The sequence below is a fragment of the Mesoplodon densirostris genome, chromosome 6 (assembly GCF_025265405.1).
Source record: "Mesoplodon densirostris isolate mMesDen1 chromosome 6, mMesDen1 primary haplotype, whole genome shotgun sequence".
Lineage (NCBI taxonomy): Eukaryota > Metazoa > Chordata > Mammalia > Artiodactyla > Ziphiidae > Mesoplodon > Mesoplodon densirostris.
In genome coordinates this window covers 19,429,844-19,455,420 of record NC_082666.1, presented here as the reverse complement: position 1 = coordinate 19,455,420, position 25,577 = coordinate 19,429,844, and the positions used below count along the sequence as shown (strand labels likewise).

General features: G+C 45.3%; 1 protein-coding gene across 1 annotated transcript; it reads right to left on the bottom strand.

The window, feature by feature from the left end:
- Positions 1 to 581: 581 nt before the first annotated feature.
- TNFSF8 (TNF superfamily member 8) lies at positions 582 to 24,431 on the bottom strand. Its single transcript, XM_060102326.1, has 4 exons — positions 24,237 to 24,431; positions 14,586 to 14,628; positions 2,440 to 2,511; positions 582 to 976 (listed from the first exon to the last, which is right to left on the bottom strand). Exons 1-4 carry the CDS (start codon positions 24,429 to 24,431, stop codon positions 582 to 584), a joined length of 705 nt encoding a protein of 234 aa, XP_059958309.1.
- Between the last annotated feature and the right edge of the window lie 1,146 nt (positions 24,432 to 25,577).

The window sequence follows — 25,577 nt, the reverse complement described above, 5'->3', positions numbered from 1 at the left end:
TCACACCATTTGTCAAGGTGCCCTGAACTTGTCCCCAAATCCTGACTCCGCTTGAGGTGACACGCAGCCAGATACTACTAGTACCATCGGTTTTATGCCAGTGCGGGGAACTTTCCTTTGGTTGGGGGCTTCGAGAACATTGCCTGGAATCTTAGTTCACAGTCTGTGATGAGGGAGCCTGATCTTCTGAGATGGAAGAGCCTTTGGAGAGATTCAAACTCAGCCCCTTGATTTTTCTGATGCGGAATCTGAGTCCCAGGGAGGGGAAGGGACTAGCTCAGGTCATACAGTGAGTTAGTGATCGGGCTGGGCCTAAACCCATCCCTTCTGATTCCCGTGTGTGGCTTTGTCCACCACACCACACTGCGTCCCTGCCTTCTATCTGGAAGATACTTCACTCAAAACTCTCTTTTTTAACCCAGAGTTGTATCTTCCCAGGAAACAGAAGGAGAAGTGTACTATTTAATTCCCTTTGTGGTTTCAGTCTTGGCCTAAAGTGTTCTATTTTCCCCAAGTATCTGGAAGGCTGAAGTGCTGTATGGTGGAAAGTTGCTTTCTTCCTGAAGGCCAGGAGGGATGGTTCAGTCTGAACTACTGTATAAGAAGATGGACAGCACATTCTCAAGAGGAAAGGTGTTTGTATCCACATACTGGAATTTATCCACCTTGACTGATATGGTGGCGTTGACCTGGAGGTGCTCCAGCAGGAACTGCGAGAGGTTCTGGTATATGTTTTTGGTTTGCACTCCAGACTCACACACCGTCACCAGTGTCTGTTTTTTCACATCTCTGTTGATGAGAAGCTCCAGCTTCAGGTCGACAGAATGTTCTGGGCATTTCACAAGAAATTGCAGTTGGCAGATGATGAAGTACCAACCTGGGAACTGGATCACCAGATTCCCATCCTGATATCTGACTCCACGGGTAATGCCATCTTTGTTCCAAGACAACTTGGTTTTGTTTATATGCTTTGACACTGGAAAGAGAAGGACAAAAGAACCTCAATTATTAGGCAAATTTCAGATGCGGATTGGAAAATCTGAAGTCTTTATTCAAGGTTCCCCATTCAAGTCCTGTGTTTTCCATAATATTGGCTGCTGGTTCAACCGCCTGGAATATCTTCCATGTTACTCCTAGGCATTACTGAGTATTCAAGGTACAGGAAGAAAACCACCCCTGCCTTTTCTCTAGTGCATAAAGCTGGAGGGTCAGAACACACACGGTATTAGACCTTTACCTCCTATGGAACTGTTTCCCATTTAATCGTTGTATCATTCTGTTATTATTATAATTATAATTTTTCCCTTTTCAGATTATAAGCTCCTAGACTGTATTCCCCATAAGTTCTGGACTATCATGAACATTTAATCAACCAATCAAGGAATATTTGATCAATGGGAGACTGCTATTTGGTAGGCATTGCACAAAGTATCAGAGAAAAAAACATTCAATTTTGTTCGATTAGTATACAGTTTAGGCATCAAGCGGTCCAGGAGAATCTCAATTTGTTAACTTTCACATTAAGATTCGTCCCTTAACATTGTCTGAATTTTAAAATGTCTTCCTCTCTTTAAAAGGCCAGACATAATTTTGTAGACCCCTCGAGTGCACATTAAGGGCCTCTTCCCAGCTGGGTTTTATAGAAAAGCAAAGAATTAGCAGACCCTCTAAGCTGACAGGTTGGCATCGGAAGCCAAGTCTCTGAGTCTTAACAAGTGAAAATCGGCACTGATTGGTCAGGGTGTCTTTCAGAATTGGGAAGCTGGCATGTTCATTTTAATTGCTTCCCTTTAAACCTCGTTGCAATTCAGCTGAAGAATGAGAATTAAGCTGACTGCAAAATAGAATTTTTTAAATGAGCAGAATGGCTATTTCAGAGAATCTTGGCCATCTCCTCTGTACCTCATCTCTCCCAGTGTAAGTGCCTCTTATTATTTCATCTATAAGGGGCCTCTCTCCCGAAGCATGCTGCGATATGCAAATAGACCCTGGGCCAACATGGTCATTAAGCTGTCCGTCTGGGCACAGGGCAATTTTGTGGCTCCCTTATGAATAACTTGATAGAGGCAGAGATTAAGAGCCTGCTTCCCATGCCTGAGGAAAAGTACTGCACACTTGGCCTGCAGCCCGTAGATGGATGAGTAAAGAGGGGTGGTGCGGTGAGGTACAAATGCCCTCACAGGCCAGGGACGCAAACTTGAGAGAGTGAATGAGGCTGAGGAGGTGGGAACCTTGTAGCTTTCGAGAGTAATGCTCTCCCTTCGCCCCCCCTAAGGCATTTAAATTCAAATTATAAAAAATATCATGCAGGCTAAACAAAATCCACATGCAGGTCACATTTGGCCATGGGCTTCTACTTGTGACCTCTGGCTTAGACATTTCAGAAAGGCCACAGGAAGTGACCCTCATGCGGTTGGGTTCCTGGATTCGGTTACTGACCTTGGAGGTAGGCCCATGACTTCTTGAATGCAGCCCTTTCCAGGATACATGAGATGTCCTCTGAACAATTCCCTAAAAATAAGGAGATCCCGTGTTAAGTGCCTCTCTCTGCTCCGGGAACTGGAGCCACCAGATCTTTCTCCGTGACCCTTTGATGGAGACGATTACTATTCTGTTTCCATTTGGGGGACAAAAGGAAACCTGTTTATTTCTCATTTTGCTGTCAAGTACCTTAGAAGGTTTTTAAAAATGTGATTGCTCCCACTTGGGTTTTTACAAAAGACTGTGGAAATTGGGGGGAGGAAACAGATAGGGCCTGAGTTCCTATATGTACCAGCTGCATTCTTGTTGCTTTATATACGCCACCTCACTTGATCTTTGCAACAACTCCATGAGAGAGGTATTATTACGTCCCTTTGAGAGATGGAAAAAAGCGTGTGGACCAGACAGATTAAGTACATTGTCCTACATCAGTCACTCAGCCAGGCTGTGGTAGTCAGAACACGAAGGCTGGGAGTAATTACTGCCACCCTTCCTTTAAGAGTGCACTAGTTGAGGGCTTCCCTGGTGGCGCAGTGGTTGAGAGTCCGCCTGCCGGTGCAGGGGACACGGGTTCGTGCCCCGGTCCGGGAGGATCCCACATGCCGTGGAGCGGCTGGGCCCGTGAGCCATGACCGCTGAGCCTGTGCGTCCGGAGCCTGTGCTCCGCAACGGGAGAGGCCACAACAGTGAGAGGTCCGCATACCGCAAAAAAAAAAAAAAAAAAAAAAAAAAGAGTGCACTAGTTGAAATATACATATTTCAGCTAATCTGATTCTCAGAATAACTCTATGAGGCTAATCCTAGACAATGTCGAGACCTGGTCACTGCTACAAGGTCATGCAAGTTGGTGGAAACCCTGAGATCCGCCCCCATGTCTGTCTGATTCCAGAGAATCAGGTTTCTTCCTCAGGGCCATGTTGCTAGACAAAGGAGATAAACACATCCTGGTGCTCAATTTTAAGAGGATATAGGATCAAAGAGGTCTAAGCGGGGAGCCTGCTATTTGGAACTTCCTTGGCAGGGAAAAAAGACAATGTTTATGTCCTTGTGGAATTTAAGAAATAAAAATATTTTAAATATATTCACTGGTGTTGGCAGCTTAGCTTCTTATTATAATATAGTAACTATTTTGTATGCAAAGAACCAAGTTATACATTTCCTTCAAAGACTCATGAATTCAACTTATTCTGGGCAAATTTCTTCTTTTCTTTGGGTCTTGGTTTCCCTAATCTGTACAACTGGGAGATCTAAGACCTGACACTGACATCTTTTTGACGGTGTCACCAGAGATGATCCCTCATTCCATCCATCAGAGACTAGGCAGCCATTCAGTCGAAGTGGCCACATCCTAGTAGGCTTGTTCACTGGATCCTCAAGTAGTATATGTTGGGCTCACCATCTTCCCCATTGCCTTCTCTGTCCAGGCCTGAGAAGATCCCTCCTGGCCTTCCTTAAAGTGGGGTGGGGGTCCTTGGAGTGGTGGAAAGCTAAGTGAAGAGTCCCCTCTGCTGTCTGAACAAGCTCACTGCTAGAGGCACCCCCAGCAGAAGCAGGGGGCAGCTTTCATCCTTTTCTCCCCTCAAGGCATGAAGAGCTTCTGATCTGAAGGCCTCTCGGCTGAGGAGGGCTGCTAGGCCAGCTGCCATTCTTCTGATCCCATCTCTCACGCATCCTCCCACTAGCGTTCTTGTCCTGCCTGCAGCCCATGCTCTCGGGCTATGTCCAGCCACATTCACAACAACCAGGCAATGAGAGCTGCTCATTCTTTTTTTTTTTTTTTTGGCCATGAGGTACGGCTTTCGGGATCTCAGTTCCCTGACCAGGGATTGAACCTGGGTCATGGCAGTGAAAGCCCGGAATCCTAACCACTAGGCCACCAGGGAACTCCCGAAGGCTGTTCATCCTTAAATGTGCTCTGACTACTGGTGGGGCGTCCCCCTGGCCCAGCCTTCTCTTTTTGGGATGTGGAACATCAAGTCAAAAGGAATCGCAGAGAGGCACGTCTGGCTGCATCTCTTCTCTGCTTGGAACCCCTTTCGGACACTACTGTGACCGCAGGATCAGGGCCAAGCTCCTCCTCATGGCGTTCGTGTTCCCTTGTGTTCTAACCCCTACGGAGTTCTGCGGTCTCATCCCTCACTTTCCCTCTTTCCCTGTACTCTCTTGTACTTGTCCCAATAGTAGTAGTAGTAGTGCTAGTAATAATAATAATAATAGCTAATACATGTTGACTGAGGGCTGTTTTCTTGTCACTCTGCCAAGCATGTTACATGCGTTATTTTACTGAATTCTCACAATCGTCCCACGAGAAAGGTACTCTAATGACTTCTCTCTTGTACATAGGAAATGGAGGCTTTAAAAAGTTCACATTCGCACAGCTAGTCAGTGGTGGAGTGGAGAGTCAAACCCAGGCTATCTGACTCTAATGCCTGAGTGGATTTTTGACCATTTTACTGAAGGTTGGGGCCTTGGGGTGCCCCCACATACACCATGTTGGTTTTCCATTCCACTTGGAATTCCCCTCTTCACTGATAAGCTATTCCTTGTGTAAAGCACAGCCTCTGGGAACCCTTCTCTGACCCCTCCGTCTGTTTGGTATTTACCTCCTCTGTTAGATGGTGAATCCTCAGGGCAGAGACTATTGTTTAACTATCTCCACTGCCCGCTCAGAAGATGCTCTGCAAATGTTGAATTGGATCATCTAGTCTGTCTCTCTTACTCCCCTCTGTGGGTGTCAGCTAAGTTCTCAAGGCTTGAGTGAGGGGAATGCAGAGTCTTGGCTTGCTTTCCCTTCCGGGCTGGAATAGCACCTGGCCTCAGTCTATCATTGGTTTTGCGGGTTAGGTTAGATTAAACGGGAGGTTAAGATTCAAGCCCTTGGCTGAAGCCAGCACATGACACCAGGAACAGACTGTACTCCTTGGCTGAAGACCCCCCTCACACCCTGTCACTTGTGGTGGCATCTATCAGGTGGGCTTCTGTAAACGGGTGGCTGTAGAAGTACAAGCCTGGGCTTGACTCTCACACATGCATGCTCTTTTTTTTTTTTTTAATTTCCCCTTTGGTCTTTGCATATTTGCTGGGTTGACCTCAGTTGTAATTCTGAGAAACCCAAGGATGGAAAAAAAAAAAAAAAAACACCTTATTTTGAAGCATTTGCATTTCCTGAAGTCAAATGCCATGGCGTATCTTAGTTTTTCTTAAACAATCTTAGATGTTTCAAGAGAAAGGGAAAACAGAGGCAATTCCCTTGAAGAATGACATCGCTAGAGCTGGCTAAATGAAGGGGCTGGAAAACCAGGACACCGGAGGAGCTATTGGTGGAATGGGGCCACTGAACTTGGAGAGGAGGCCAGATGAAGGCACACTGGTGGCCTTTAGCAGCTGTCAAGGCTGTTAGGAGGGCCAGGGCTGAGGGGGGCCGGCTCTCTGGGGCCTAAACGCGAAGGCTCCATGAACGTTTAAGGAGGTGATGCGCTCAGCTAATGGTTAACACCACTCTTGTTCCCATTTCTCAGATGAGGCAGTGGGAAGACCTTCATCAAGGACACACAACTCACACTGTAAGTCACAGTACTGGCAGCTCAAATGTGTGACCGGTTAGTGCTGTTCAAAGTTATGTTGGACTGATGTGAGGGTCGTGAGGCTCTTGTCAAGACCTAGATGAATGTTTCCTGGGTCATTAGTCATGTGGCTTGAGTCTCCTCATCACCCTTTGAATCCATGCTCTGACTTTCCTTTTTGGTTATGAGACAGGAATCCTGTAGTATTCCTGGAATTTTGAATTTGGGGAACATTGGGAGCACAACACACCCATTTCATTCATTTCCCAACCAGATTTGCCGTCTCGAGGGGTTTAGTTTGAAGAACTAAACACTAGGGTGGGGGAAATGAGAACAATCTGCATGTCATGGCAGAGTAGATGGCCTGGGAGTTAGAATCTAGGAATTGTCCCTCTCTGGGCTGTCATGTCCCTAGCTAGATGAAGAGCAGTATGAATCTGATGATCTAGAAGGGCCCTTCTAGCTGATTCTAGCAGGCTGTGTAGACCCAGCTAGACACCACCAGGCTTGCTGTGGGGACCGAAAGTCAGTCCCAGCTCCAACTGTCTGTCTTTTGAGGCATGTTGCTCTACCCCAGCTAGGAATCTGTCGTCACATATTAAGATTTCCAGACAGCTGTATCAGTAGAACAGAGCATTTTAGGTCTGGGGACAATCGAAGTTATGAAGAGCCTGGTTCTGTTAACGGTTTCCATGGTTCATAGAAATGGAAGTTCCCTGAGAACTCCTCTGGTCCAGGCTTGGTAACTACATAACATGTGTGTTCCCCAGTGTTACCCCCACCCCCCCAGCAGACTTGTCCTAGGTCAGCCCGTGAGTCAGTGACAAAGGCAGGGCCAAAACCCAGGACTCCGTGCCCCTGTGGGGCCTTCCATCTTTTGGACAACTCAAGTACTCTGTGAATACTTCTGAGGACCAAGGCCTTCAGATGGGCAAGATTTGTAAGCGTTCTCCCAAGCTTTGGCCTCCTCTAGGGGGATCATAGAACTTTCTTGGGCTTTGTTTGGAAGCCTGGGGAGAAATATGTGCCAATGAAACAGTCCTGGACAGGCACACGTAAGACAGAGATAGGGAGAGAGATGTTGCTTAAGGTGGTTGAAAGGGTCATGTTCTAGAGGTCAGAATAATGGCAACCTGAAGATGGGAACCCACCTTGAGATCTTAAAACATTAGACCCAAGAGGACCATTAGATGCCAAGTTAACCAAGATCCTAGATTTATGAGTGGGGAGACTGAACCCAGAGGGACTGAAGGTCTGGCTCAAGACCCCACCGTAGATTAGTAGCAGAGCTGGGTTCAGAGCACAGAGTTCCTGACTCCTATTCTAGGGCTCAGTCCCATTTTTTAGTCTTTCCATGTAGCAGGAAGGGTTAAATGTAGGAAGAAGTGGGTTTGTGGCCACCATACACGCTGGACTGAAAACTGCTGAGACAGCTGGTGGTGCTGGGAAAACAAGCACAAATGAGCCTTCTGGGCTCCCTCTTCCTGGGAGAATGGCAGCAGGTGACTTCAGGCGGGTGTGCTGAACACTGCCAAGTTGTAAGTCAGGGGCAATCAGACCTCCATTAAGATACAGCAATGCCCAAGGGGGCAAAACAAACCACACGTATCATTCCAGCCAGAAAGTATGTGGTCTGAGTGCCAGGCACCTTCCAGGTTGATATCAGGACAAAACAAACACAGTGCATCTCAAAGAGAGCACCTGGGTTCTGGTCAAGGCTTTTAACTTCAGACCTGTCACTTTCCCTTACTGACCCTCAATTACTGCATCTGTGAAGTGGGGATGGTAACAACCCAACGTATGGATGTCGCAAAGATGCAGTGAGATTATGGATATCAAGTGGCCGGCACAGCACATGGTAGCCCCTTCCTCCCCCACTCCTCTTTCCCTAGTTGTTACAGTGGCACAGTTTAGCAGTGCTGCTTAGCTGATGAAATGATCTGGCTGATGAAATGCTCATTAAACCAGAGCTCACGGCATTATCTGATGGATTGAAGTTTCTCAATTATGTACATAAGTGTTTGAAGCCATCTGATGCTCCCAGGGAAGTGTGAATAATCTTCCTCCCATCTGCTGAAAATATTTTAATCCTTCCAAGAAAGAGAGGAATCATCCTCATGACTCTGCATCTACCATGTCCTGGCTTCTTAGTTCCTCCTTTTGGCGGAATATCTAGGAGAGTCCCAACAGTGACATCTAGGGGAGAGTCCACTATCAGTCGAATTCAGAATCAGAATGAATCCTTAACCTAAGGGTCATTTCAGCTGGCTTCAGTTGGACCGTTTTCTCGATGCCACCAGGCCAACTAGTAACAGAGAAACTCCAGGATGCGCTCTTTGTTGAACAAAGGACAGCTAGGTGACCCTGGATTTACAAACAGCACTGGGGGAATAGCCATTACGGCATGCTCAGTGTTAAGCACATAGAAAGTCACCAGTAAGTACAAATTGAGATCAAGCTGAAATTCATTTGAATCCCTTGAAGATTACTTAGGATTTTGAGGTCTTTTTTTTTTTTTTTTTTTTTGGCCACATGGCGAGGCTTGATAAAACTATCAAGTCAGATAGTTTTATCTTACATACTGCAACAGGTCAGGATTGAAAAGACCCCAAGGGAATTCCCTGGCGGTCCAGTGGTTAGGATTCTGTGCTTTCACTCCTGTGGGCCCCGGTTTGATCAGGGAACTAAGATGCTGCATGCCTCATAGGGAGGCCAAAAACAAAAAAAGACAGGTTAAGAGTCGGCTTTAAGTGAATGGGTTTAAAGTGAATGGAGAAGCCAATAAGCTCTTTGAGGCCTGTGACTATCTGAAAAGCAGTTACCCCATGAGCAGGGGTATCCCCACTTGCTGTGGAAAAAAAAAAAACTACAACACCTGTAGACTGGGCAATTTAGATCCAGATCAGTCCACCTGATAGAAGTGAGGTCTCTGCTATTTTTCGGTCTTTCTAGGGGAGGAGACTGCTGCTTCTCTGCCTGCCTCTTCTGCTGCCAGGGCAGCATCCTGGTGGGGCCACAACCATCCAGATCCCAGCTGTGTGACACCAGGGCTAGCGGGGGATTGGTGAGTACCTAGTTCCTTGGTTTAGTTTCACTGCCTTCGATGGGCAGCTTGTATTATTTCCCTGGGGGTGGGTTCACTCGTTACAATTAGAGAGCTAACTTACTTGATCTCTTTTAATGCCCACATTTTCTTTTTAGCAGGGGAAATGGAGAGGAAGGTAGCCTGCCAAGCCATGCAAAAATTCCAAATTGTTAGAATGGTGAAATGGTCAAAGAATCCTAAGATATTTGATTCCTGGAATGTTATATTCAGAGCAAAATCCATGCCAGGTCAGGTCACCTGGCTGCCCGCCTCATGCCTGATATTTTCAAAAATGGGAAACTCCAGTCCCTGGGAGTTCAAGTCATAGGACTGGAATGTAGGTATTCCAAAGTTCAACCCAGTTCTCTGCCTTTTGTACCTCATCCCCAGCTGGAGATGGAATTCAGGCTGAGGGTGGGGAATGCACAGGAGGGGTGCAGGACCACGTCATGTGGTCTATCCACTGTTCCCACTTCCTCAGGGCCTCCAGGGAACCTTGGGATATTAGGGGCCACGTGACATTCACAGGAAAGACAGACTCTTCTAACTGGCAGGCTGTGGGGAGGACGGAACCATCCCAGGTCTCATGACTCCTGGGGCTTGAATTGGGCTCTAGATCCCCTACCACCTCACCTCTTGTGCAAACCCACGTGTGTGGTTGCACTAGTGGCCCTCTCTGTCTCAAAGCTCTACAACAGAGAGCATACTTCAGTGACAAGAAGACAGACAGCTGCAGGAGCAGGTGCTCAGGAAGTGACAGAGAGCCTTGGAAGGATTCCTAGCCTCGGAGGACTGGTAGGGGCACTGGAAGGAGGCACAGCTGTGTTGTACTCAGCATCTGACCATACAACATCCTGGTTCGGCAAAAGGGCTCCAAGGCGGTCAGCCTGCATTCTGAGGTCTCCGCACTCCATGCTCGCTGTGCAATCTTAGGCAAGTCAAGTCGGTAAACCTCTCTGTGCTCTAGTTTCCCTACTTATAAATAATAAGGGGCTACTAATTATCCCCCGGACTTGTTGTGAGTCTGTACGCGTGAATCACGAAGCACTCAGCTCAGTGCGTGGCACAGAGTGAGTGACCCATCAGGGTTTATTATTTTCACTCCACCAGATCCTCACACATACCTAGTAAGGGAATAAAAGAAAATCTGATTTACAAGTTGTCTACAGAATTCCTCCAGTACAGCTCAGAACGGGTATTTTGTTGTTGGGAAGTTAGGAAGGCCTGGGGCTGAGACCAAGGTGACCAAAATTATTTTGCAGTAAAGGCAGTAGAATTTGAGTTTCTGCAGAGTTTGTGAGGGGAAGTGAAGGCGTGGTGAAAATGGGAAGAAGGAGAGCATGGAAGCAGGGCAGTATGCGTGGCGGTGGGCTGAACCCCAGGGAGCAGTGCAGTCCCTCGAGAAGGCCCTGGTGGCTGGGGCGCAGAAGCCTCACAAGCACAGAGGGGTCTGCAACTCAACTCTGCCACATCCTCCATGATGGAAGGCACTGCCCCGCCGGCTTCTCCACGTACCCTAAATGCTACTGTCAGCTTTGCTGCACACAGCTGCGGGTGCTTCTGGGACTCTGGGGACCTCAGGCACAGGGGGCTGTGTTCCGGGGTTTGGGCAAATAAGGCACATACATGAGCAGAGGTGAGAGTCAAAACGCCGTGGAGGCAGGAGACTGGAACAAGAAGTGACGAGAAGCAGTACAAGCCTCCCTCGCCCAGCCCACCTGGACTCTGTGTCCAGAGGACTTACGCTCGACCATGTGGCAGACAAGGGTCGTATCTGCTGTCCCATTTCACCCCCGTAGTGGCTCTGTGCAGGAGTCCTTCATGACTGCATTTGCCAGAGAAGAGGAGAAGCGTGTGGGAAAAGGTTCTCCTCCCATTGCCCCTCCTGCCCTTAGTCCCGGCTGGACCCCTGCGTGGGCCACTGAGTCCTAAGCACGATGGAGTGTGTGTGAGGTAGCCGTCTGCCAGTGACAAGTCTCCTGGCTGCGAGTGGGAAGCTTGTGTTGAGACTCAGACATGTTCTCATTACAAAAAAGGCTTGGCTTTTGGTGGTTTCCCTGCAGCTAAGTGTCATCCTGTGTTACATTACTTCAGTGTACGGACATGGCCCTGTTTTCCAGGCTCTGGGCTGCTGCTGGCTTCCTGCTGATGGTGGGCAGTTTCCATCAGTTGGTGGCAGAGGTCTCCCTGGGAAGCGTCTGGCTTCTGCTCTTGTCCAGCCCAGTGACAAACCACATGCTGCCCCCTGGGCCTTCCTCCCTGGAGTTTCTGGGAGACGATGCCTCTCTGCCTGGAATGTCTTGCAATGGCTTTTCAAAAGGGAGTTTGCTGCGTCTGCCTGTTTAAGAGGGGTTTGTTGGGGGAGGAGGCTGTGGATGCAGACTTCCTCAAGGTTATTAGGAATAATCTTTTTCGACTTTTCTATATTTACATAATGAATGAAAGATTAGAGTATCATAAAGTGTCAAAGTTGGAAGGGCCCTGCCAGTTCATTCAGTACACTGTTGTTATGTTATAGATGAGACCCAAAGAGGAGGAAAGACTTGCCCAGAGAAGCACAGCCTGCTGGTGTGAAGGTCAGTTCTGGAGCCCAGGCCTTGCTCCAAGGTAGTGTTCTTTCCACCTCACCCTGCTACTGTGTCTGTAGTTTGCCAAGTTAAGAGAGGTGGAAACTTGCATTAAAAGCAGGAGAAAGCTAGGGACCATGCACAGTAGGTCACTGACATTTTACGGCTGAAGCACATCATGCGGGGGCTAGAGAGGAGCCCTGGATTCTGATCCGTGCTGTGCCATCAACTCCGTAGATGACCTTGGGCAAGTCACCTTGATTCCCTGGGCCTCAGCTCATCATCTGCAAAATGGGACTATTAATCCCCATGTTGTTTGCTTACAGGATGGAGGCTAATATAAATCCAGGGGAGGTGTGGGAAGGTCTTTAACGAAAGTTTCATGGCCCTGGTGAGAATTATTAGCATTTTCTACCTGGTTGTAGAAACACTGAATTGTAAACTGCGGTTGGTTTTGGATTAGTTTGTGTTCTGATATCTACAGTGATGGCCCATATAACAAGTGATCTGATAAGTGATCTAGTCCACAGCTTCCAAAACTTTGAATTTTATGGACCAAAATAATTACTCCAAAATGTAAATTCAGTTACCGGTATACAATGGGCAGCTTATTATTTTGCCTTGTGACCATTAAAACAAACAAACAAAATAACTCTGACTAAAAGCAAACCAACTTAATTCCCATCTATATCAGCTTCATGTTGTAAAAGAAAGGACATTTTCATACCAAAAAACTGTAGAGGGCTTCCCTGGTGGCTCAGTGATTAAGAATCCTCCTGCCAGTGCAGGGGACACGGGTTCAGGCCCTGGTCGGGGAAGATCCCACATGCCACGGAGCAACTAAGCCCGTGCACCACAACTACTGAGCCTGCACTCTAGAGCCCGTGAGCCACAACTACTGAGCCCACGTGCCACAACTGAAGCCTGCGCGCCTAGAGCCCATCCTCCTCAACAAGAGAAGCCACCGCAATGAGAAGCCCGCACGCCACAACGAAGAGTAGCCCCCGCTCGCTGCAACTAGAGAAAGCCCACGTGCAGCAACGAAGACCCAACACAGCCAAAAATAAATAATAATAAATAAAAATAATAAATTTCCCTTTAAAAGAAAACTGTGGAAAAGGAGGTGCTCTCAGAGGAAAGCCTAGTTGGCCATGGGAAAAGGGGGATCACTGGTTAGAACCTCTGTAGTTGGTGACCTACGACGGAAGTGCAGAAACTGAGACCCAGAATGGCTGAGGTCGTGTTGCCTGATCAAAATTGTCCTTGTCATTGGGGTTATGTTCTCCCTAAAGATCCATCTCCCCCTCTTGAAAAATGAAGTTCTCGTCAAAACTTGGAAAATCTGGATGGATGTGGAACAGTGGGACTGGGGAAGGGAAAATGACATTTACTCAGTGTGTTTGGTTTCTTGTAAGCTTCCGTGTTCTGATTCCAAAGCCAGTACTGTTTCCATGATGGGGGGCAGCAAACCCTGGTCTGTGGGTGAGCTCCAGACCACCACCTCATTCTGTGAATGAAGTTTTGTGGGCCCGCAGCCATGCCTGCTCATTTGCACAGAGTCTGTGGCTGCCTCTGCACCACGGCAGTGGAGTAGACTCGCAACAGGGTCTCTTATGGCCCGCAAAGCCTAGAATGTTTACTATCTGGCCCTTTACAGAAAAAAGTTTGCTTACCTCTGCATTATGCCATACTCCTTTTTACCTTAATGTGACTGTCTACAGAGGCATTGTGGGCACTGAAGTCACATGCTAAGTAATTCCAGCCAAAGTTAAGCTATTGTTGACAAAGCTGTAATTATTAGTCTGCCTTGAAAGATCCAGAATGCTGCTCCTTTTAGGGGATTTTGCCCTTACTTTCTAAGTCTCTGGGTGACAAATAGCAGGAGAAGCATGACTACGGGTGTCCTGAAGGAAACTCCAAGTGTGATGGCTGCTGCTGTGAGAAGCTGTGTCCAGACACTTATGTCCTCTGGCCCCAAGCATGACCTGGTATCTCTATCCAGGTGCCTATAATGACCCACTCTTTCTCTTTTACTTTTTTTTTCTCTGAGCTGTCTGGTTATCCAGCTGCTAGCTAGGTTCTAAAGGTTACAGGACTGAGATGGGGCTCAAGATTTTGGGTTGAAAGAACACTGGATTAGAGATGAGGACATCTGGGTTCTAGGCTTGACTTCATATGACTCTGAACAAGACCCTTCACTTGGTCTGACTTTTCCTCTTCTGTGCAATGAAAACATTCATCAGATGATCCCAAAGTTTTTCATTTTCCACGTTAACCTAACTCTGCATATCACCACTCTGGGGCTAGTAGAGACAATGCATTAATTAGTGACTTCAGTGATAGGAAATATGAGGGGTGGGGAGGTCTGTTTCACAAGCCCTCGGCTTCATAATGCATTTTGTCTGTTACCAGTTATTTAATGATTACTATGTGTTGGTCACCATGCCAAACAATATCTGGAAGAGATCTGACAGCTTCTCCAATACCTTCATGAGGTGGGTATGATTAGTCCCATTTCACAGATGAGCAACTGAGTTTCTCAGGTGGGGTGTGGAGCCAAGATTCATACCCATATTGCCTGACTCCAGATTTTAAGCTCTTAACACAATGCTGCTTTGTGTTCCTCTCTGTGTCCGTGTGACAGCCTATGCCAGAGGTACAATTTTCACTAGTGGGAGAGTTGAGGGCTGGTGGGAGAACTTGTGGGGAGGTGAGTGCAGCTCAGAGGCCGCTCAGATGAATGGAGATGCATCAGCTCTGCCCCGACGGCCCACCTCCGCCTTCACCCCCTCTTCTGTAGGACACTATCATGATGTTTCTGGTTATTAATCATCTGTGATGTGATATGGATGCGTCCCTGCACATTTACTCCCAATTCCAAAGTCTTACCTCCTTTAAGATGGAATTTGCCCGGCGGGTTGGGAATGGAGTCCTGGAAGAGAAGAAAGAGGGAAAAAAAAAACAGCATGAGAATGTCATCAGGTTGAAACAGCTAGTCTTTTTCTTTTCCATTTTGGTTGTCCTCAAAGTATTGTGCAATTTAGAATTCATGTTCCATCTGACTCTTAGATTTAAAAAAAAATTAATTCACTGACTTAGTTTACAGTGGGCTTTCTCATCCATTTGCTTTACAACCGGCTTATCAGAAACACAATTGGAGGATTACTGTCCTCATTTCACATGTGAGGAACTGGGGACCTAGAATCTGCAACTCAACTTTCAGTCCAGTGCTTTTTGTTTTCACCACCACATGTGTTATTTTTTCCTACTTTGATTAACATAAGAGCAAACAAGTGTAGTATGTAAATATACGTGGGTTTTTTTTTTTCTCTGTTTGATTCCGCAAACAGTGAAAGTATGTTGTAAACATACCTAGGAAGGTACATTTCTATTTCTCCTGTGGTTGGAAATTCTGAATTAATAGAACGTTTATGTGCCAAGCATTGCGAAGATACCAAAAATAATTAAATTGGGTCCCTGCCCTCATGGATTTATTTCAAATTTATATTTGACTATAACATCTAAATACTTATAAATATATAACATAAATAAGCATAAATGTATATTATTTATTTTAATATTCACATGTTTTATGTTATTCTATAATAAGCAAAAATATATACATAAATATTTACATAGTTAAGTAAGAGGTTGATAGCAGATTGTCTTCTGAAGGAGGGCCTCCGGGCTGGGGAGTGGAGGGCATGAAAGGAGGTCTTGCTCAAGTGCTCTGAGTAAGAGCAACAGACGCAGATGGGCACAGTTCTTCACCCCTAATTCTTCATCGGCTAGCTTCCTCCCCGGTCTCCCTCCTCCTTCTCCCCACCTCAGCCATTAGAGACACCCCTCAGTTGTCCTGCCAATAAGGAATGAAGTGTCCTTTATCTTTTGACCTCTCCTGGTCAGGATCTCCTATAGTGCATTGGATTGAAATATTAATAAAGACCTAGAGAAATGTGAGCATTTACGAGGATGAAAACAACTTCCCAACTTCTAACGGTGCAAGAAATTAGCAGCTTCCCACACCTTATTTTCTTAGTGTCCTGTATGAACACCTAGGACCATCTGGAGTCCCCTCTTTATTCTACCATTGCTCTAGGGGCTCTGTCCTTTGCCTTCCATTGCCAGCTCTCCTGATCAGTGACTCTCTTCTCCAGCCCAGATGTGTGGCAGGGAGTCCGAGGGAGACTCCTGAGGCAAAGCCCCTGCAGAGTACTGATCTGGAGATGGAAGTCAGTATAGATTTGGGAGCTTCAGCTTATCAGGGAAAAGAAGTGAGCTTGGCTTGGAAGGTCCTTCCCTCCTTGTTCTAACAGTCTATGATTTTGTTGCCTTAGTTGAAAGCTCTTAACCTAATGAACAATGCTGTACATTTGTGGTCTCTCAGTTGCACGTGTAGTTCAAAGGAAAACCCGATGTCACAAAATTCCCCTCCTGGTTGCCTCTGTGAGACAACAAACAGCATTTCACAATTTAATAAACACCTAGTTTACTGCCAAGCATGTCCGTCAATTAGTGGGATGTGCAAATACGTGAAGAAAAACATCTACGTTTAAATGTGGTGCTAAGACCGTTGAATTCATTGGCTGCCCAGGAACATGTCCAGGGACACTGAGAGACTGCCAGAGCAGCAGCCCCCGTGGTGCCATCGCAGCGGCCACTGGCAGTTGGGAAATACCAGAGAATCATACATTCAGCACATGTTGAATTGGGCGCCTGGTGTGCGCCAGGCTCTAAGTTAGTCACTGGAAGACATCCTGTGGATTTTATGGCTCGATCATTAAAGCAGTCATTTAAGATATACAAGTAAATATCTAATTAGAATTGCAAGTTGTGGCAAGAGCTGCCAGGAGAGAGGCAGAGTGTTTCAAAATACTACTTCTTGAACTTTAGCATGTGTATGAATCACTTGGGGAGCTCGTTGAAATGCAAGTGCTGATTCAGCACGTGTGGGTGGAGCCTGAGAGTCTATTTCTGACAAGCTCCCAGGTGACATGGGTGCTCCTGGCCCACAGAACACAATTTGAGTAGAAAGGTTGTAAGAGATAATACCTGGAAGGAGATCTAATTTACATGGGGGGTTGGGGGTACAGGGGGAGTCTCTGCCATTTGAGGGCTTTCTGGTTTTCTAGCTTCAGGCAGGAGGATGTCAGAAACAAAGCATCATAGTACAGGAAAGAATCCTGTTGCTTGAACCTTCACCCAGGACCCATGGCATCCGAGACAGAAGTGTGACTATTCCTATCTTGAAGAGCTCCTGGGTTGAGGACAGGTCTCCATAGCTTCCCTTGGCTACCCATGGTAGACAAGATCAGAGAATCAGGGCCAGAGGGGAACCAGGACATCCTTTAGTCCATCAAGCTAAGTTTCACAGGCAAGGAGACTGAGACATTCATGAGTCAGTGGAATCCCAGATCCCAGACTGAAATTCTCCAGTGCTCTTTCCCGGGCTCTATGCCCCAGGAGAGATGCTACCTTCAGAAGCCAAGGATAGAAAAGCTCATTCTTCTCCGGCCCCCCGGCCCTTAGTAGTCCTTGTATTTGGAGGTGCAGAAGTAGGGTATAAAGAGATGACGACTTATATTTTGCTGAGGACTCTTTATACCCTAGGGGCTATGCTCAGTGCTGTCCATCTATCTATCCCTCTTTAGTAAGGTACCTCCCCGTCTTAGAATTTTTTCCCATACCTAGCCTGGGGATCCGGGTCTTGGCTCGGGAAACGTGAACTACCTTGCTTAGCAACTTGGCTTTGCGGTACATAGTACACAGGCTAGACATGGACACAAGCAAATGGACCCTCCCACGTTGTCCTTCTCAGCTCCATTGAGTAGCTCAGGAAACTTCATCTCCGAGGTTACCAACCAGGTACATTTCCTTAAGTGTACTTCTCTCTCTCTTTCTTTTCCCCAGACTCTGTGTGTCTAATGGGTATCCTCAACCATGTTTCTGTGTGTGGAGGGAGGAACTGTCACATTTAACTTGTTTGTTTCCAGGTGAAATGGCCTGTTCCAATCATCTTCCCTGCCTAGGAGTCTGTTTTCCCATTTCCTTTAATCACTGTGATTACAGGGCTAATAATGCTTCCCTCCGCTGGGTTGTTGTGGACATAATAAGATATTATACATAGAGTGTTAGCAAGTACTTGAAAACTGTAGTTATTTTGGTTACGCTATTAATCCTAATGAGGTGCTTAATTTGCCTCAATACCTTTGAAAGTCTTATTTCTTTTTGCAGAGCAAAGTATCACAGGGCATTTCAATTCATCCCTATATTTTATCTGGGCTGAAAAGCAGGGGAGTCACCTCCCAAATTTACTTCGAAAAAAGATACCCTCTCTGATGGAAAATGGTCAAAAGGAACTAATATTTGGAATATGCCAGGTGGCCTCACATCTTGTAAGGTGGGCCATGGAGACCTTTGCCAGGAATGCCTCTCTTATTTTCCAGTGAACGTGATTAAGCACTTAATGAGGGTGCTTAATCCTGGGGGGCTAAATGCTTTACATGCATTATCTTATTTGATCTTTACCCCAAGAGTTAGTGATTGACTAAGATGTAGAGAAGTGACTTAATGATTATAGAAGGTCCCATAGATGGTGAATAGCAAGGAGTGTTCAAACTCGGCACGTTGACTTGGAAGGCAATGCTCTTCAATGCCAAGCCACGTTGCCTCTCTAGGGTAGGGCAGGATGAAGCTGGGGCAGGAAATTCTCCTGAGACTCCATGAGAAAGTGGATGGAGGTCATAGAAAATCTTCCTTGGCACCCTTTGTTTTGGTAATGTTAGTGAAAGTGGTCATTGGAATACAGTGGCTTAAAGCAGTGCTTCTCCCCCTAGGGATCTTGTTAAAATGCTAATTCTGATTCTGTAGGTCTAAGATGGGCCCTTAGGTTTTGCATTTCTAATGAGCTTCCAGATGGTACCTGTGCTGCTGGGCCAGGGTCCACACTTTGAATAACAAGGGCTTAAAGACGTCACCCAACAGGCAATCAGGATACTGAGGCCTTCCTTCCCCAAGGAATGGGGAATGGCTTCTGGAGGCTTCAGGAATGTGGAGCTGAGCTCATGCATGGGTTTAGGAAATCTTCCTAGTCTGTTGCTGGGTGGCTTCCTATCCTCTCACCTTCCTCTATCAATGCTTCTCGCCACCTAGCTCTAAGTCCTGCTGCTCCCCAGTGCAGTCTGGACTGACCTCTGTTCTGGCCCTGCAACTCCTGTCCTCACACTTGGGCTTGCTTTCTCCCAGGCTGTGTGTCTCCTCACTCTCGCCTCACCTGGAATGCCCGGCACCATCTCCACCTGCCACCATCCTTCCAATGGAGAGCTCTTCTCCATTGAAGAATGTCAGCTAATAAACGCAAAAAGAATGATAGAATTAGGCAATTATCATTCTTCAACCCTCAGTGCATTAGCTGACTCAGATGAGGGTCATCATCAAAGAATGCCAAAAATGTGGAGTGAAGGATATTGGTATGTCTTCAAAGTATTACCCCATAGATTACTTATTAATAAGAAAGAGCAAAGTGTTCTACTAAAGAGATAGCCAGTGGTCTCCGCCTGAATCAAGTGACTAAACATTATTGCCAATAATGGGGCAACCTGACGTATGCCTCTAGCCCTGCTGCAATAAGAAGTATATAACACCGCCTGTGTACTATTCTTGCCAAAAATGTTTCCTCTGAATATAATCACAAGTAAACACTAAGACAGTTCCAAAACGTAAACTATTCTACAACAGAACTGACCCTTTGAAAAAGTCAATGCCATGAAAAGCAACAAAGAGCAGAGGAGACTGTTAGATCTGTGCTTCTCAAACTTAATGTGTGTATAGATCACCAGGGACCTTATTAAAATGCAGGTCTAGCATGGGGCTTGGCATTTCTAACAAGCTCCCAGGACTACCTTTTAAACTGTAACATTCTGGATTAGAACAGATAACCTGAGAGTGGATTCTGGATCAGCAAACAAAACGAGGCACAACAGCTGTAGAAGACATTTTTGAACAAGTGGAGGAAATTAAAATATGGACTATATATTATAATAAGGTGATATTACCAAATTAACATTAACTCTCTTGGCTATGATAATGGCACTGCAGTAAGTAGGAAATGGGTGCTGAAATACATGCAGGTGAAAGGTCACACTATCTGAAACTTACTTTCATATATACAGAAAGAGCAGAAATATGGCAAAATATTAACACAATGAATTTAGGTGAAAGGTTATATGGGTGTCTACCATTCTATTTTTCTGTAGGTTTAAAGTTTTTCAAAATAAAACTTGGGGCATAAGACATGATCCTTCTAATTCTTGGAGGAGGCTCAGCTTCCCTTCTAAGCTCTTCTGCAAAGCCTTCCCTCATCCCAAGCAGAAATTGTCTTCCTCTCCTCTGGTATGGCATTCAGTGCCATTCTGCCCCAAATTCAATCTCTTGAGTGTTTGGGCCTCATTTCTCCAACTTAGAGATTCTCGGTAAAAAGGGTCCTGCCTTACCCACTTGGGTCCTTCCCTCACAGCCCAGCATAGGGCTTTCCCTGGAGAAGATTTTCAGTGGACTTTTTTGGATTGATAAATTGAATGCATTGGAGAGAGTAGCTTGGGTAGAGAGAAGGATCACAGGGCAGGCATTTCAATTCTCCCCTATATTTTACTGGGCTGAAAAGCAAACCAAGAAACCTTACCACCATGACCACCAGTCACTACCCCTATACTCCACTCTTGGTGGGGAAGTAGAGTGGTATTGTAAGGATACATTTTTTGAAAAAAGGAATTTTCTTTGCTGATAAAGGGAAAGAAGGCAGCTGCTTTCTCTTCTTTCTAGAGGACATAATGAGCCCTTGCTCTAACCTTGTGGACTGTAAATGGATCTCTCTAGGGGTTGGATAAGTCCAGGCTCCTGGTTTGTAAGAGAGATGTCTCTAAGATTGAAGACCTCAGAGCCGCTTACACTGTAAACACTTCTGATGTCAACCTTGTAGCCTATATATAATCTATATATAACCCTTTGTCTCTGGAGGAGATACGAGAAATTCTATTATTTTTCTTTTTTTGTTGTTTTTCTTTCTTTGCGGTATGAATTGTGTGAAATTTCATCCTGACACATATGCAGGTACTCTGTTGTGCTTACTCAGTAAGAAATCAATTTTCCGTCTTTCCCATGAAGATCTGTCTCTTTGTTGGTAGGACTTTTACTTCCTCAAGAGTAGTATATTGGTACAATCTCTTTGGAAGCTGATTTACATTATTTATAGAAATGAAAAACACATTATATTACCACCACTAGGAATTTGTCGCACAGATATACTTGCAGATGTGCACAGTGGGCAAAACTTCTAGAGGAAAACCTGAGTGTCCTTCACTAGGCACAGATGAAATATGAAGTACAATAAAAGACTATGTGACTCTTCAAAAGAATGAGATGGACTTCCATGTATTGGCATGGAAGGATCTCCAAGATATACTGTCAAGTCAATAAAGCAAGGTGCAAATTTATGAGTTTACTATAATGACATGTGTATACTATATATTTGTAGAAGCATAGATTTTTGGAAGGACGTGGAAGAATCTGTTAATGGTCGTTATCTCAGGGAAGAGGGATTGCTGGTTGGGTGGGGAGAGTGTGAGAGATTTCTATTTTTCTTTCTTTTCCCTTGTTTACTATTTACTTTTCTTAAACCACAAGAATATAATATTTTAAATAAATATAATAGTTTAAAGGTGAATAAAATACAGCCACCACAAGAGACTTAAGACATCAGTAGGCAGTAAGTTCCATAAGTAACAGGAAAGCAGGGATTTTGTTGGCTTTGATCAAGGCTCTATACCTGTTACTTAGAACAATGTCCTGTACACAGCAGATGCTCAATAAATATTCGAGGTTGAAACCTAAGTTCTCTCTTTGCCTCCCCCAAGGAATTTGGCCTTGGAGTTATTTGGTCTTCAAGCCAAACCTCAAGGCGATCTTCGCTGATTTTCCTACATGCCCTTCCCTTTTCTTCTCCATCACTTTTCTCACACTGTTCCACTGGCCAGGAAAGCTCTCTCCTAGAATCTCCCTTCACCCATTTGAAAATGTGCACATTTCTCAAGCCAAACTGAAATTTCAATCTCCAGTGAAGTTTTTCTTAGATCTGCCTGGGAAAATGTTCTGTCTGCTTAACTTGTGGTCTCATGGTAGCCCTATGTGCCTACCTTCCATCGCTTATTATATATTATGAGTTAAGCTTGTTTTAAATGTTGTCTGTGCATGTGCCTTTTTATTTAGAACTGTGACTTCTTAGGCCAATAGAACCATTCTCATGGTTCTCACCCCTGCCCCGATCCACCCTCACAGTAGAGTGCTATGTGGCCACCAATCCATTCCATTTTTAATAATTGGGATATGAGTTTAAGGTCCTTGGTTATCTCCCATTGACTTCTTTACCAGAAGCCCTGTTAGAGTCTCTTCATTTGTCTCTTCACTGTTATTTGTACCTGTCCTAAAGCCAGCCTGCTTTCCCTCCTCCTGTAGGAAGCCTTTCCTGATAACTCAAGCTCAAGGGGATAACTCTGTCTTCTTAGCTCTTCTAACAGTTAATATCTGAACAAATTATTGGAAATGGTATGTGTAAAACACTTAATTTTTAATGCCGCAGTTCTTTTAAGCAAGTAACTGATATTTCTCAGGCTAATAAATCACAGTACACCAAACCCTACAATCAGACTTTGAAGTGAATCTTTTCATATCCCAACGTGAGGGTAAGTCAAGGAGATAGATGCCAAGAAGATAACGCTCCCAAGAGAAGAGCAGGAACAGAGTTTCTTAGTGCTTCTGTGGCTGGCTGTATCATCAAAGGGAATGGTGTCCTGATTAATCAAGCAATCTTTACCACTTTCTCAGGACGACTTAGGTCAAGCCCTGTCACCTTTCTGTTCCTCATTTTCCGCATTGACAAAAAGGAGGGAGAAAGATCCACTCTAGTTCCTTCATGGAAAGAATCAGTTCATACAAAGGTGGGATTTGAATAAGGACCATTCTGGAGCTCTCTCTAGCTTTATATGTTACCACCACACCTTATACCCCCATCATCTCTTTCTCTTTTCCTTCCTTCCTTCCTTCCTTCCTTTTCTCTCTCTCTGTCTCATAGCAGTTCTAGCTGCAACCTTTAACTACAGAACTTTTCAAAGACCACTTTACTTTCTTTGCTTTGGCTGTTGCTATAAAATGATACACCTCTGGTTTACTTCAGATTAGAATTATAGAAATTATAGAGCCTCTACAGAAAAAAAAAAAGTGTCCTAGAATGTTTTCAAGAGTATTATTCCTAGTAGATGTAGATGAGCCCATTAAATGATGACTTTCATAAATTCTACAGTCTAAATCTCAAATGCTGGCAATTCTGTTTTCTTTCACTTTTGTGGAGATATGAGCCTCAACGTTTCATTTAAATTTCAAAGCTTGATGACACTTGAGAAACAGATACCAAAGCCTTTTAAAGCCTGGTTCTTTTTAGCCATCAATAAGTTAAAGAACATTCAACCTAAGACAACTGAAGGAAACCAGAACAAATTCTGCAGGATTATAATACCATAAAAAATGGGAGCTTTGAAGGAATAATAGAAATGTACTTACTCTGGCAGGTTGGGGGGGTACAGTTCTTAAACTATCAAAATTATTTCATTAAAAAATTCATGAGCAATATATACTATCAGTACAGTATTTTCTATAAAATACATGCTGGTGGATTCTCTAAACACCAATTTCCTAAAATATGAAGAAGCTTCCTCCTTCATCTCTTCTGTTTTCACAATAAATCTTACCATTTACTTCAAAAAAAGGTGAATTTCCTGAGACCGTTTGACCTCACAGTGTGTACCCATAATTGCTTGTAGTTTTAGAATTCTGAGCAGTCTCAAGGGAACAGGTGTGAAAAACATCTCTAGGTTCTGCCTCTGTGCTTTATGTTTTTGTGGAAGAGCTAAGCTCTTCAAAGCAGTGGCTCAGGAGGAAGCTTTCAGTGTGTCTTGTGAGCTTTAACGCTGAAATGCCCAAGCTCTAAGAAGCCCTGGTCTTCTCTCTTGCCTCTTTCCCTTACAGACTTTGGCCTCTGAAACTTAGCTCCAGGTTAAAAAAAGCTCTTAGCATTGGATGAGGCCTCTGAAGTCTCAGAACATTTGGACAGAGAATATAGAACCTTGGAATCTGGTCTGAAGGCATTGAAGACATGATACCAAGTTGTACAAATGTGTTAGCAAGTTTCCGTATCACTTCCTTCCTTGATAGGAATGTTGCTCTGGCTCAGCAACATTTAAATAGTAATTTCTCAAGGCTAAGAGCTCCTCTCCCTTCTTTTGGCTCCTGTGAGCCTGGAAAGTTTGGAGATGGTGGCTCAACAAAATTTTCTCTCAAAAAGCCAAACTATTTGAGAGAGTTAAGTTCCCATTTCTTTGCTCCTTTTCTCTGTATGATACAGGTTCTTTTTTAAGTTTATTTCCAAGTCTCTCTCTGGAGAAAACTGAACATAAATCAGAAAGGAAAGGCAAAGAAGAGAAGTCCACTTACCGTCTTCTGAACTACCAACACCATAATGGTTGCCACAGCAAAGACGAGACACAGAGCCAGTGAGGCTGTGGTGAAATAGAAATAACCGCGGCTAGTGGTTCCCAAGTGGCTGGTGACGGAGCCTGCGGGCACATGCATGGCTGTGTCTTGAGGAGGGGCCAGTGGGTTGAGTGCTTGCTGCAGTCCTGGGTCCATTCTTATATAGTCTTCCCCACATCACACCTTATCTCTCCTCATCTGATTCGGTTCTGGGCCCATCTCTGTTCCAAGAAGGATTCTCCCCCTGCATCCTGGATCATGTGACTTGGAAAAAAACCTTCACCGTCTGCCTCATGAAGAAATGCTTCTCTGGGGGCGTGAGGCGAAAGGCAGCAGCGCAGGTGGGGGAGAGGTTCATTTTTCATCGCCAGGGATTAATGTGAGTGAAGAGAAACTGTAGCTACAGAGAAGGTGGCTGATGTCAGAGGGTGAGTAGGAAAATGACGGTTTCCCTACTCTGATGTGTACGTGTGTGTGTGTGTGTGTGTGTGTGCGCGCACACACACACAAAGCAACTTCTGTTTCAATCACACTCAGCCACAAAACGCCTTCCGGCTTGAGAAGCTGCACATTCTCTTTAGCAAGGCCTGTGGCTCAGAAGTCCTCATCAGAAAAATGTCTCTTTGCTGGACCTTGGGGAGGCTGGATTCCTTGGACTGTGGCAGAATGACTCAAAAGGGTTGATAATATTGGCTCCTGCTAAAAACTGGAAATGCTACCAGATATCTGGGAAGAAAGAGCCCACAAATGTGGAGATTGATCCAAAGGGAGACAGGCTCATGGCAGTATGAAATTTGGTGACAGGTTCAAAGATACTGTTTGAGAGAAAGAATCTGGAAACACTGATCTTCTGAACACAAATTCCTGCAGAGTATATTGGGATCTGTTAAATTTGCATATAAACTTGGGCCTGCCATAAAACTCAGAAAAAGGGGAAGGAATTGGCAGTGCGGGTGGGTGTCGGGAAGTGATATGGTGCAGAATGCAGGGTTTGTGTGTGTGTTCTGTATGGTGTGTGCGCGTGTTGCCTGTGGGTGGTGGGTATGTGATACGTGTATGCTGTGCGTGTGTGGTGTGCCTTTGTGACGTGTGGTACATATTGTGTGGCGCATGATGTGTGCATATGTGTGTGTTGTATGTTGTGTGTGCTGTGTGGTGTGGTGTGTGTGTGTATGTGACCACTACAGTTGAACCTCTTCTGGTCTCGGGCGCAGTGCTAGGAGATTTACACAATGCCTCACTTCACCCTCACCTCTGCCCTCTGAGGCAGCTAGTATTTCTTTTTTACAGATGGGAAAATTG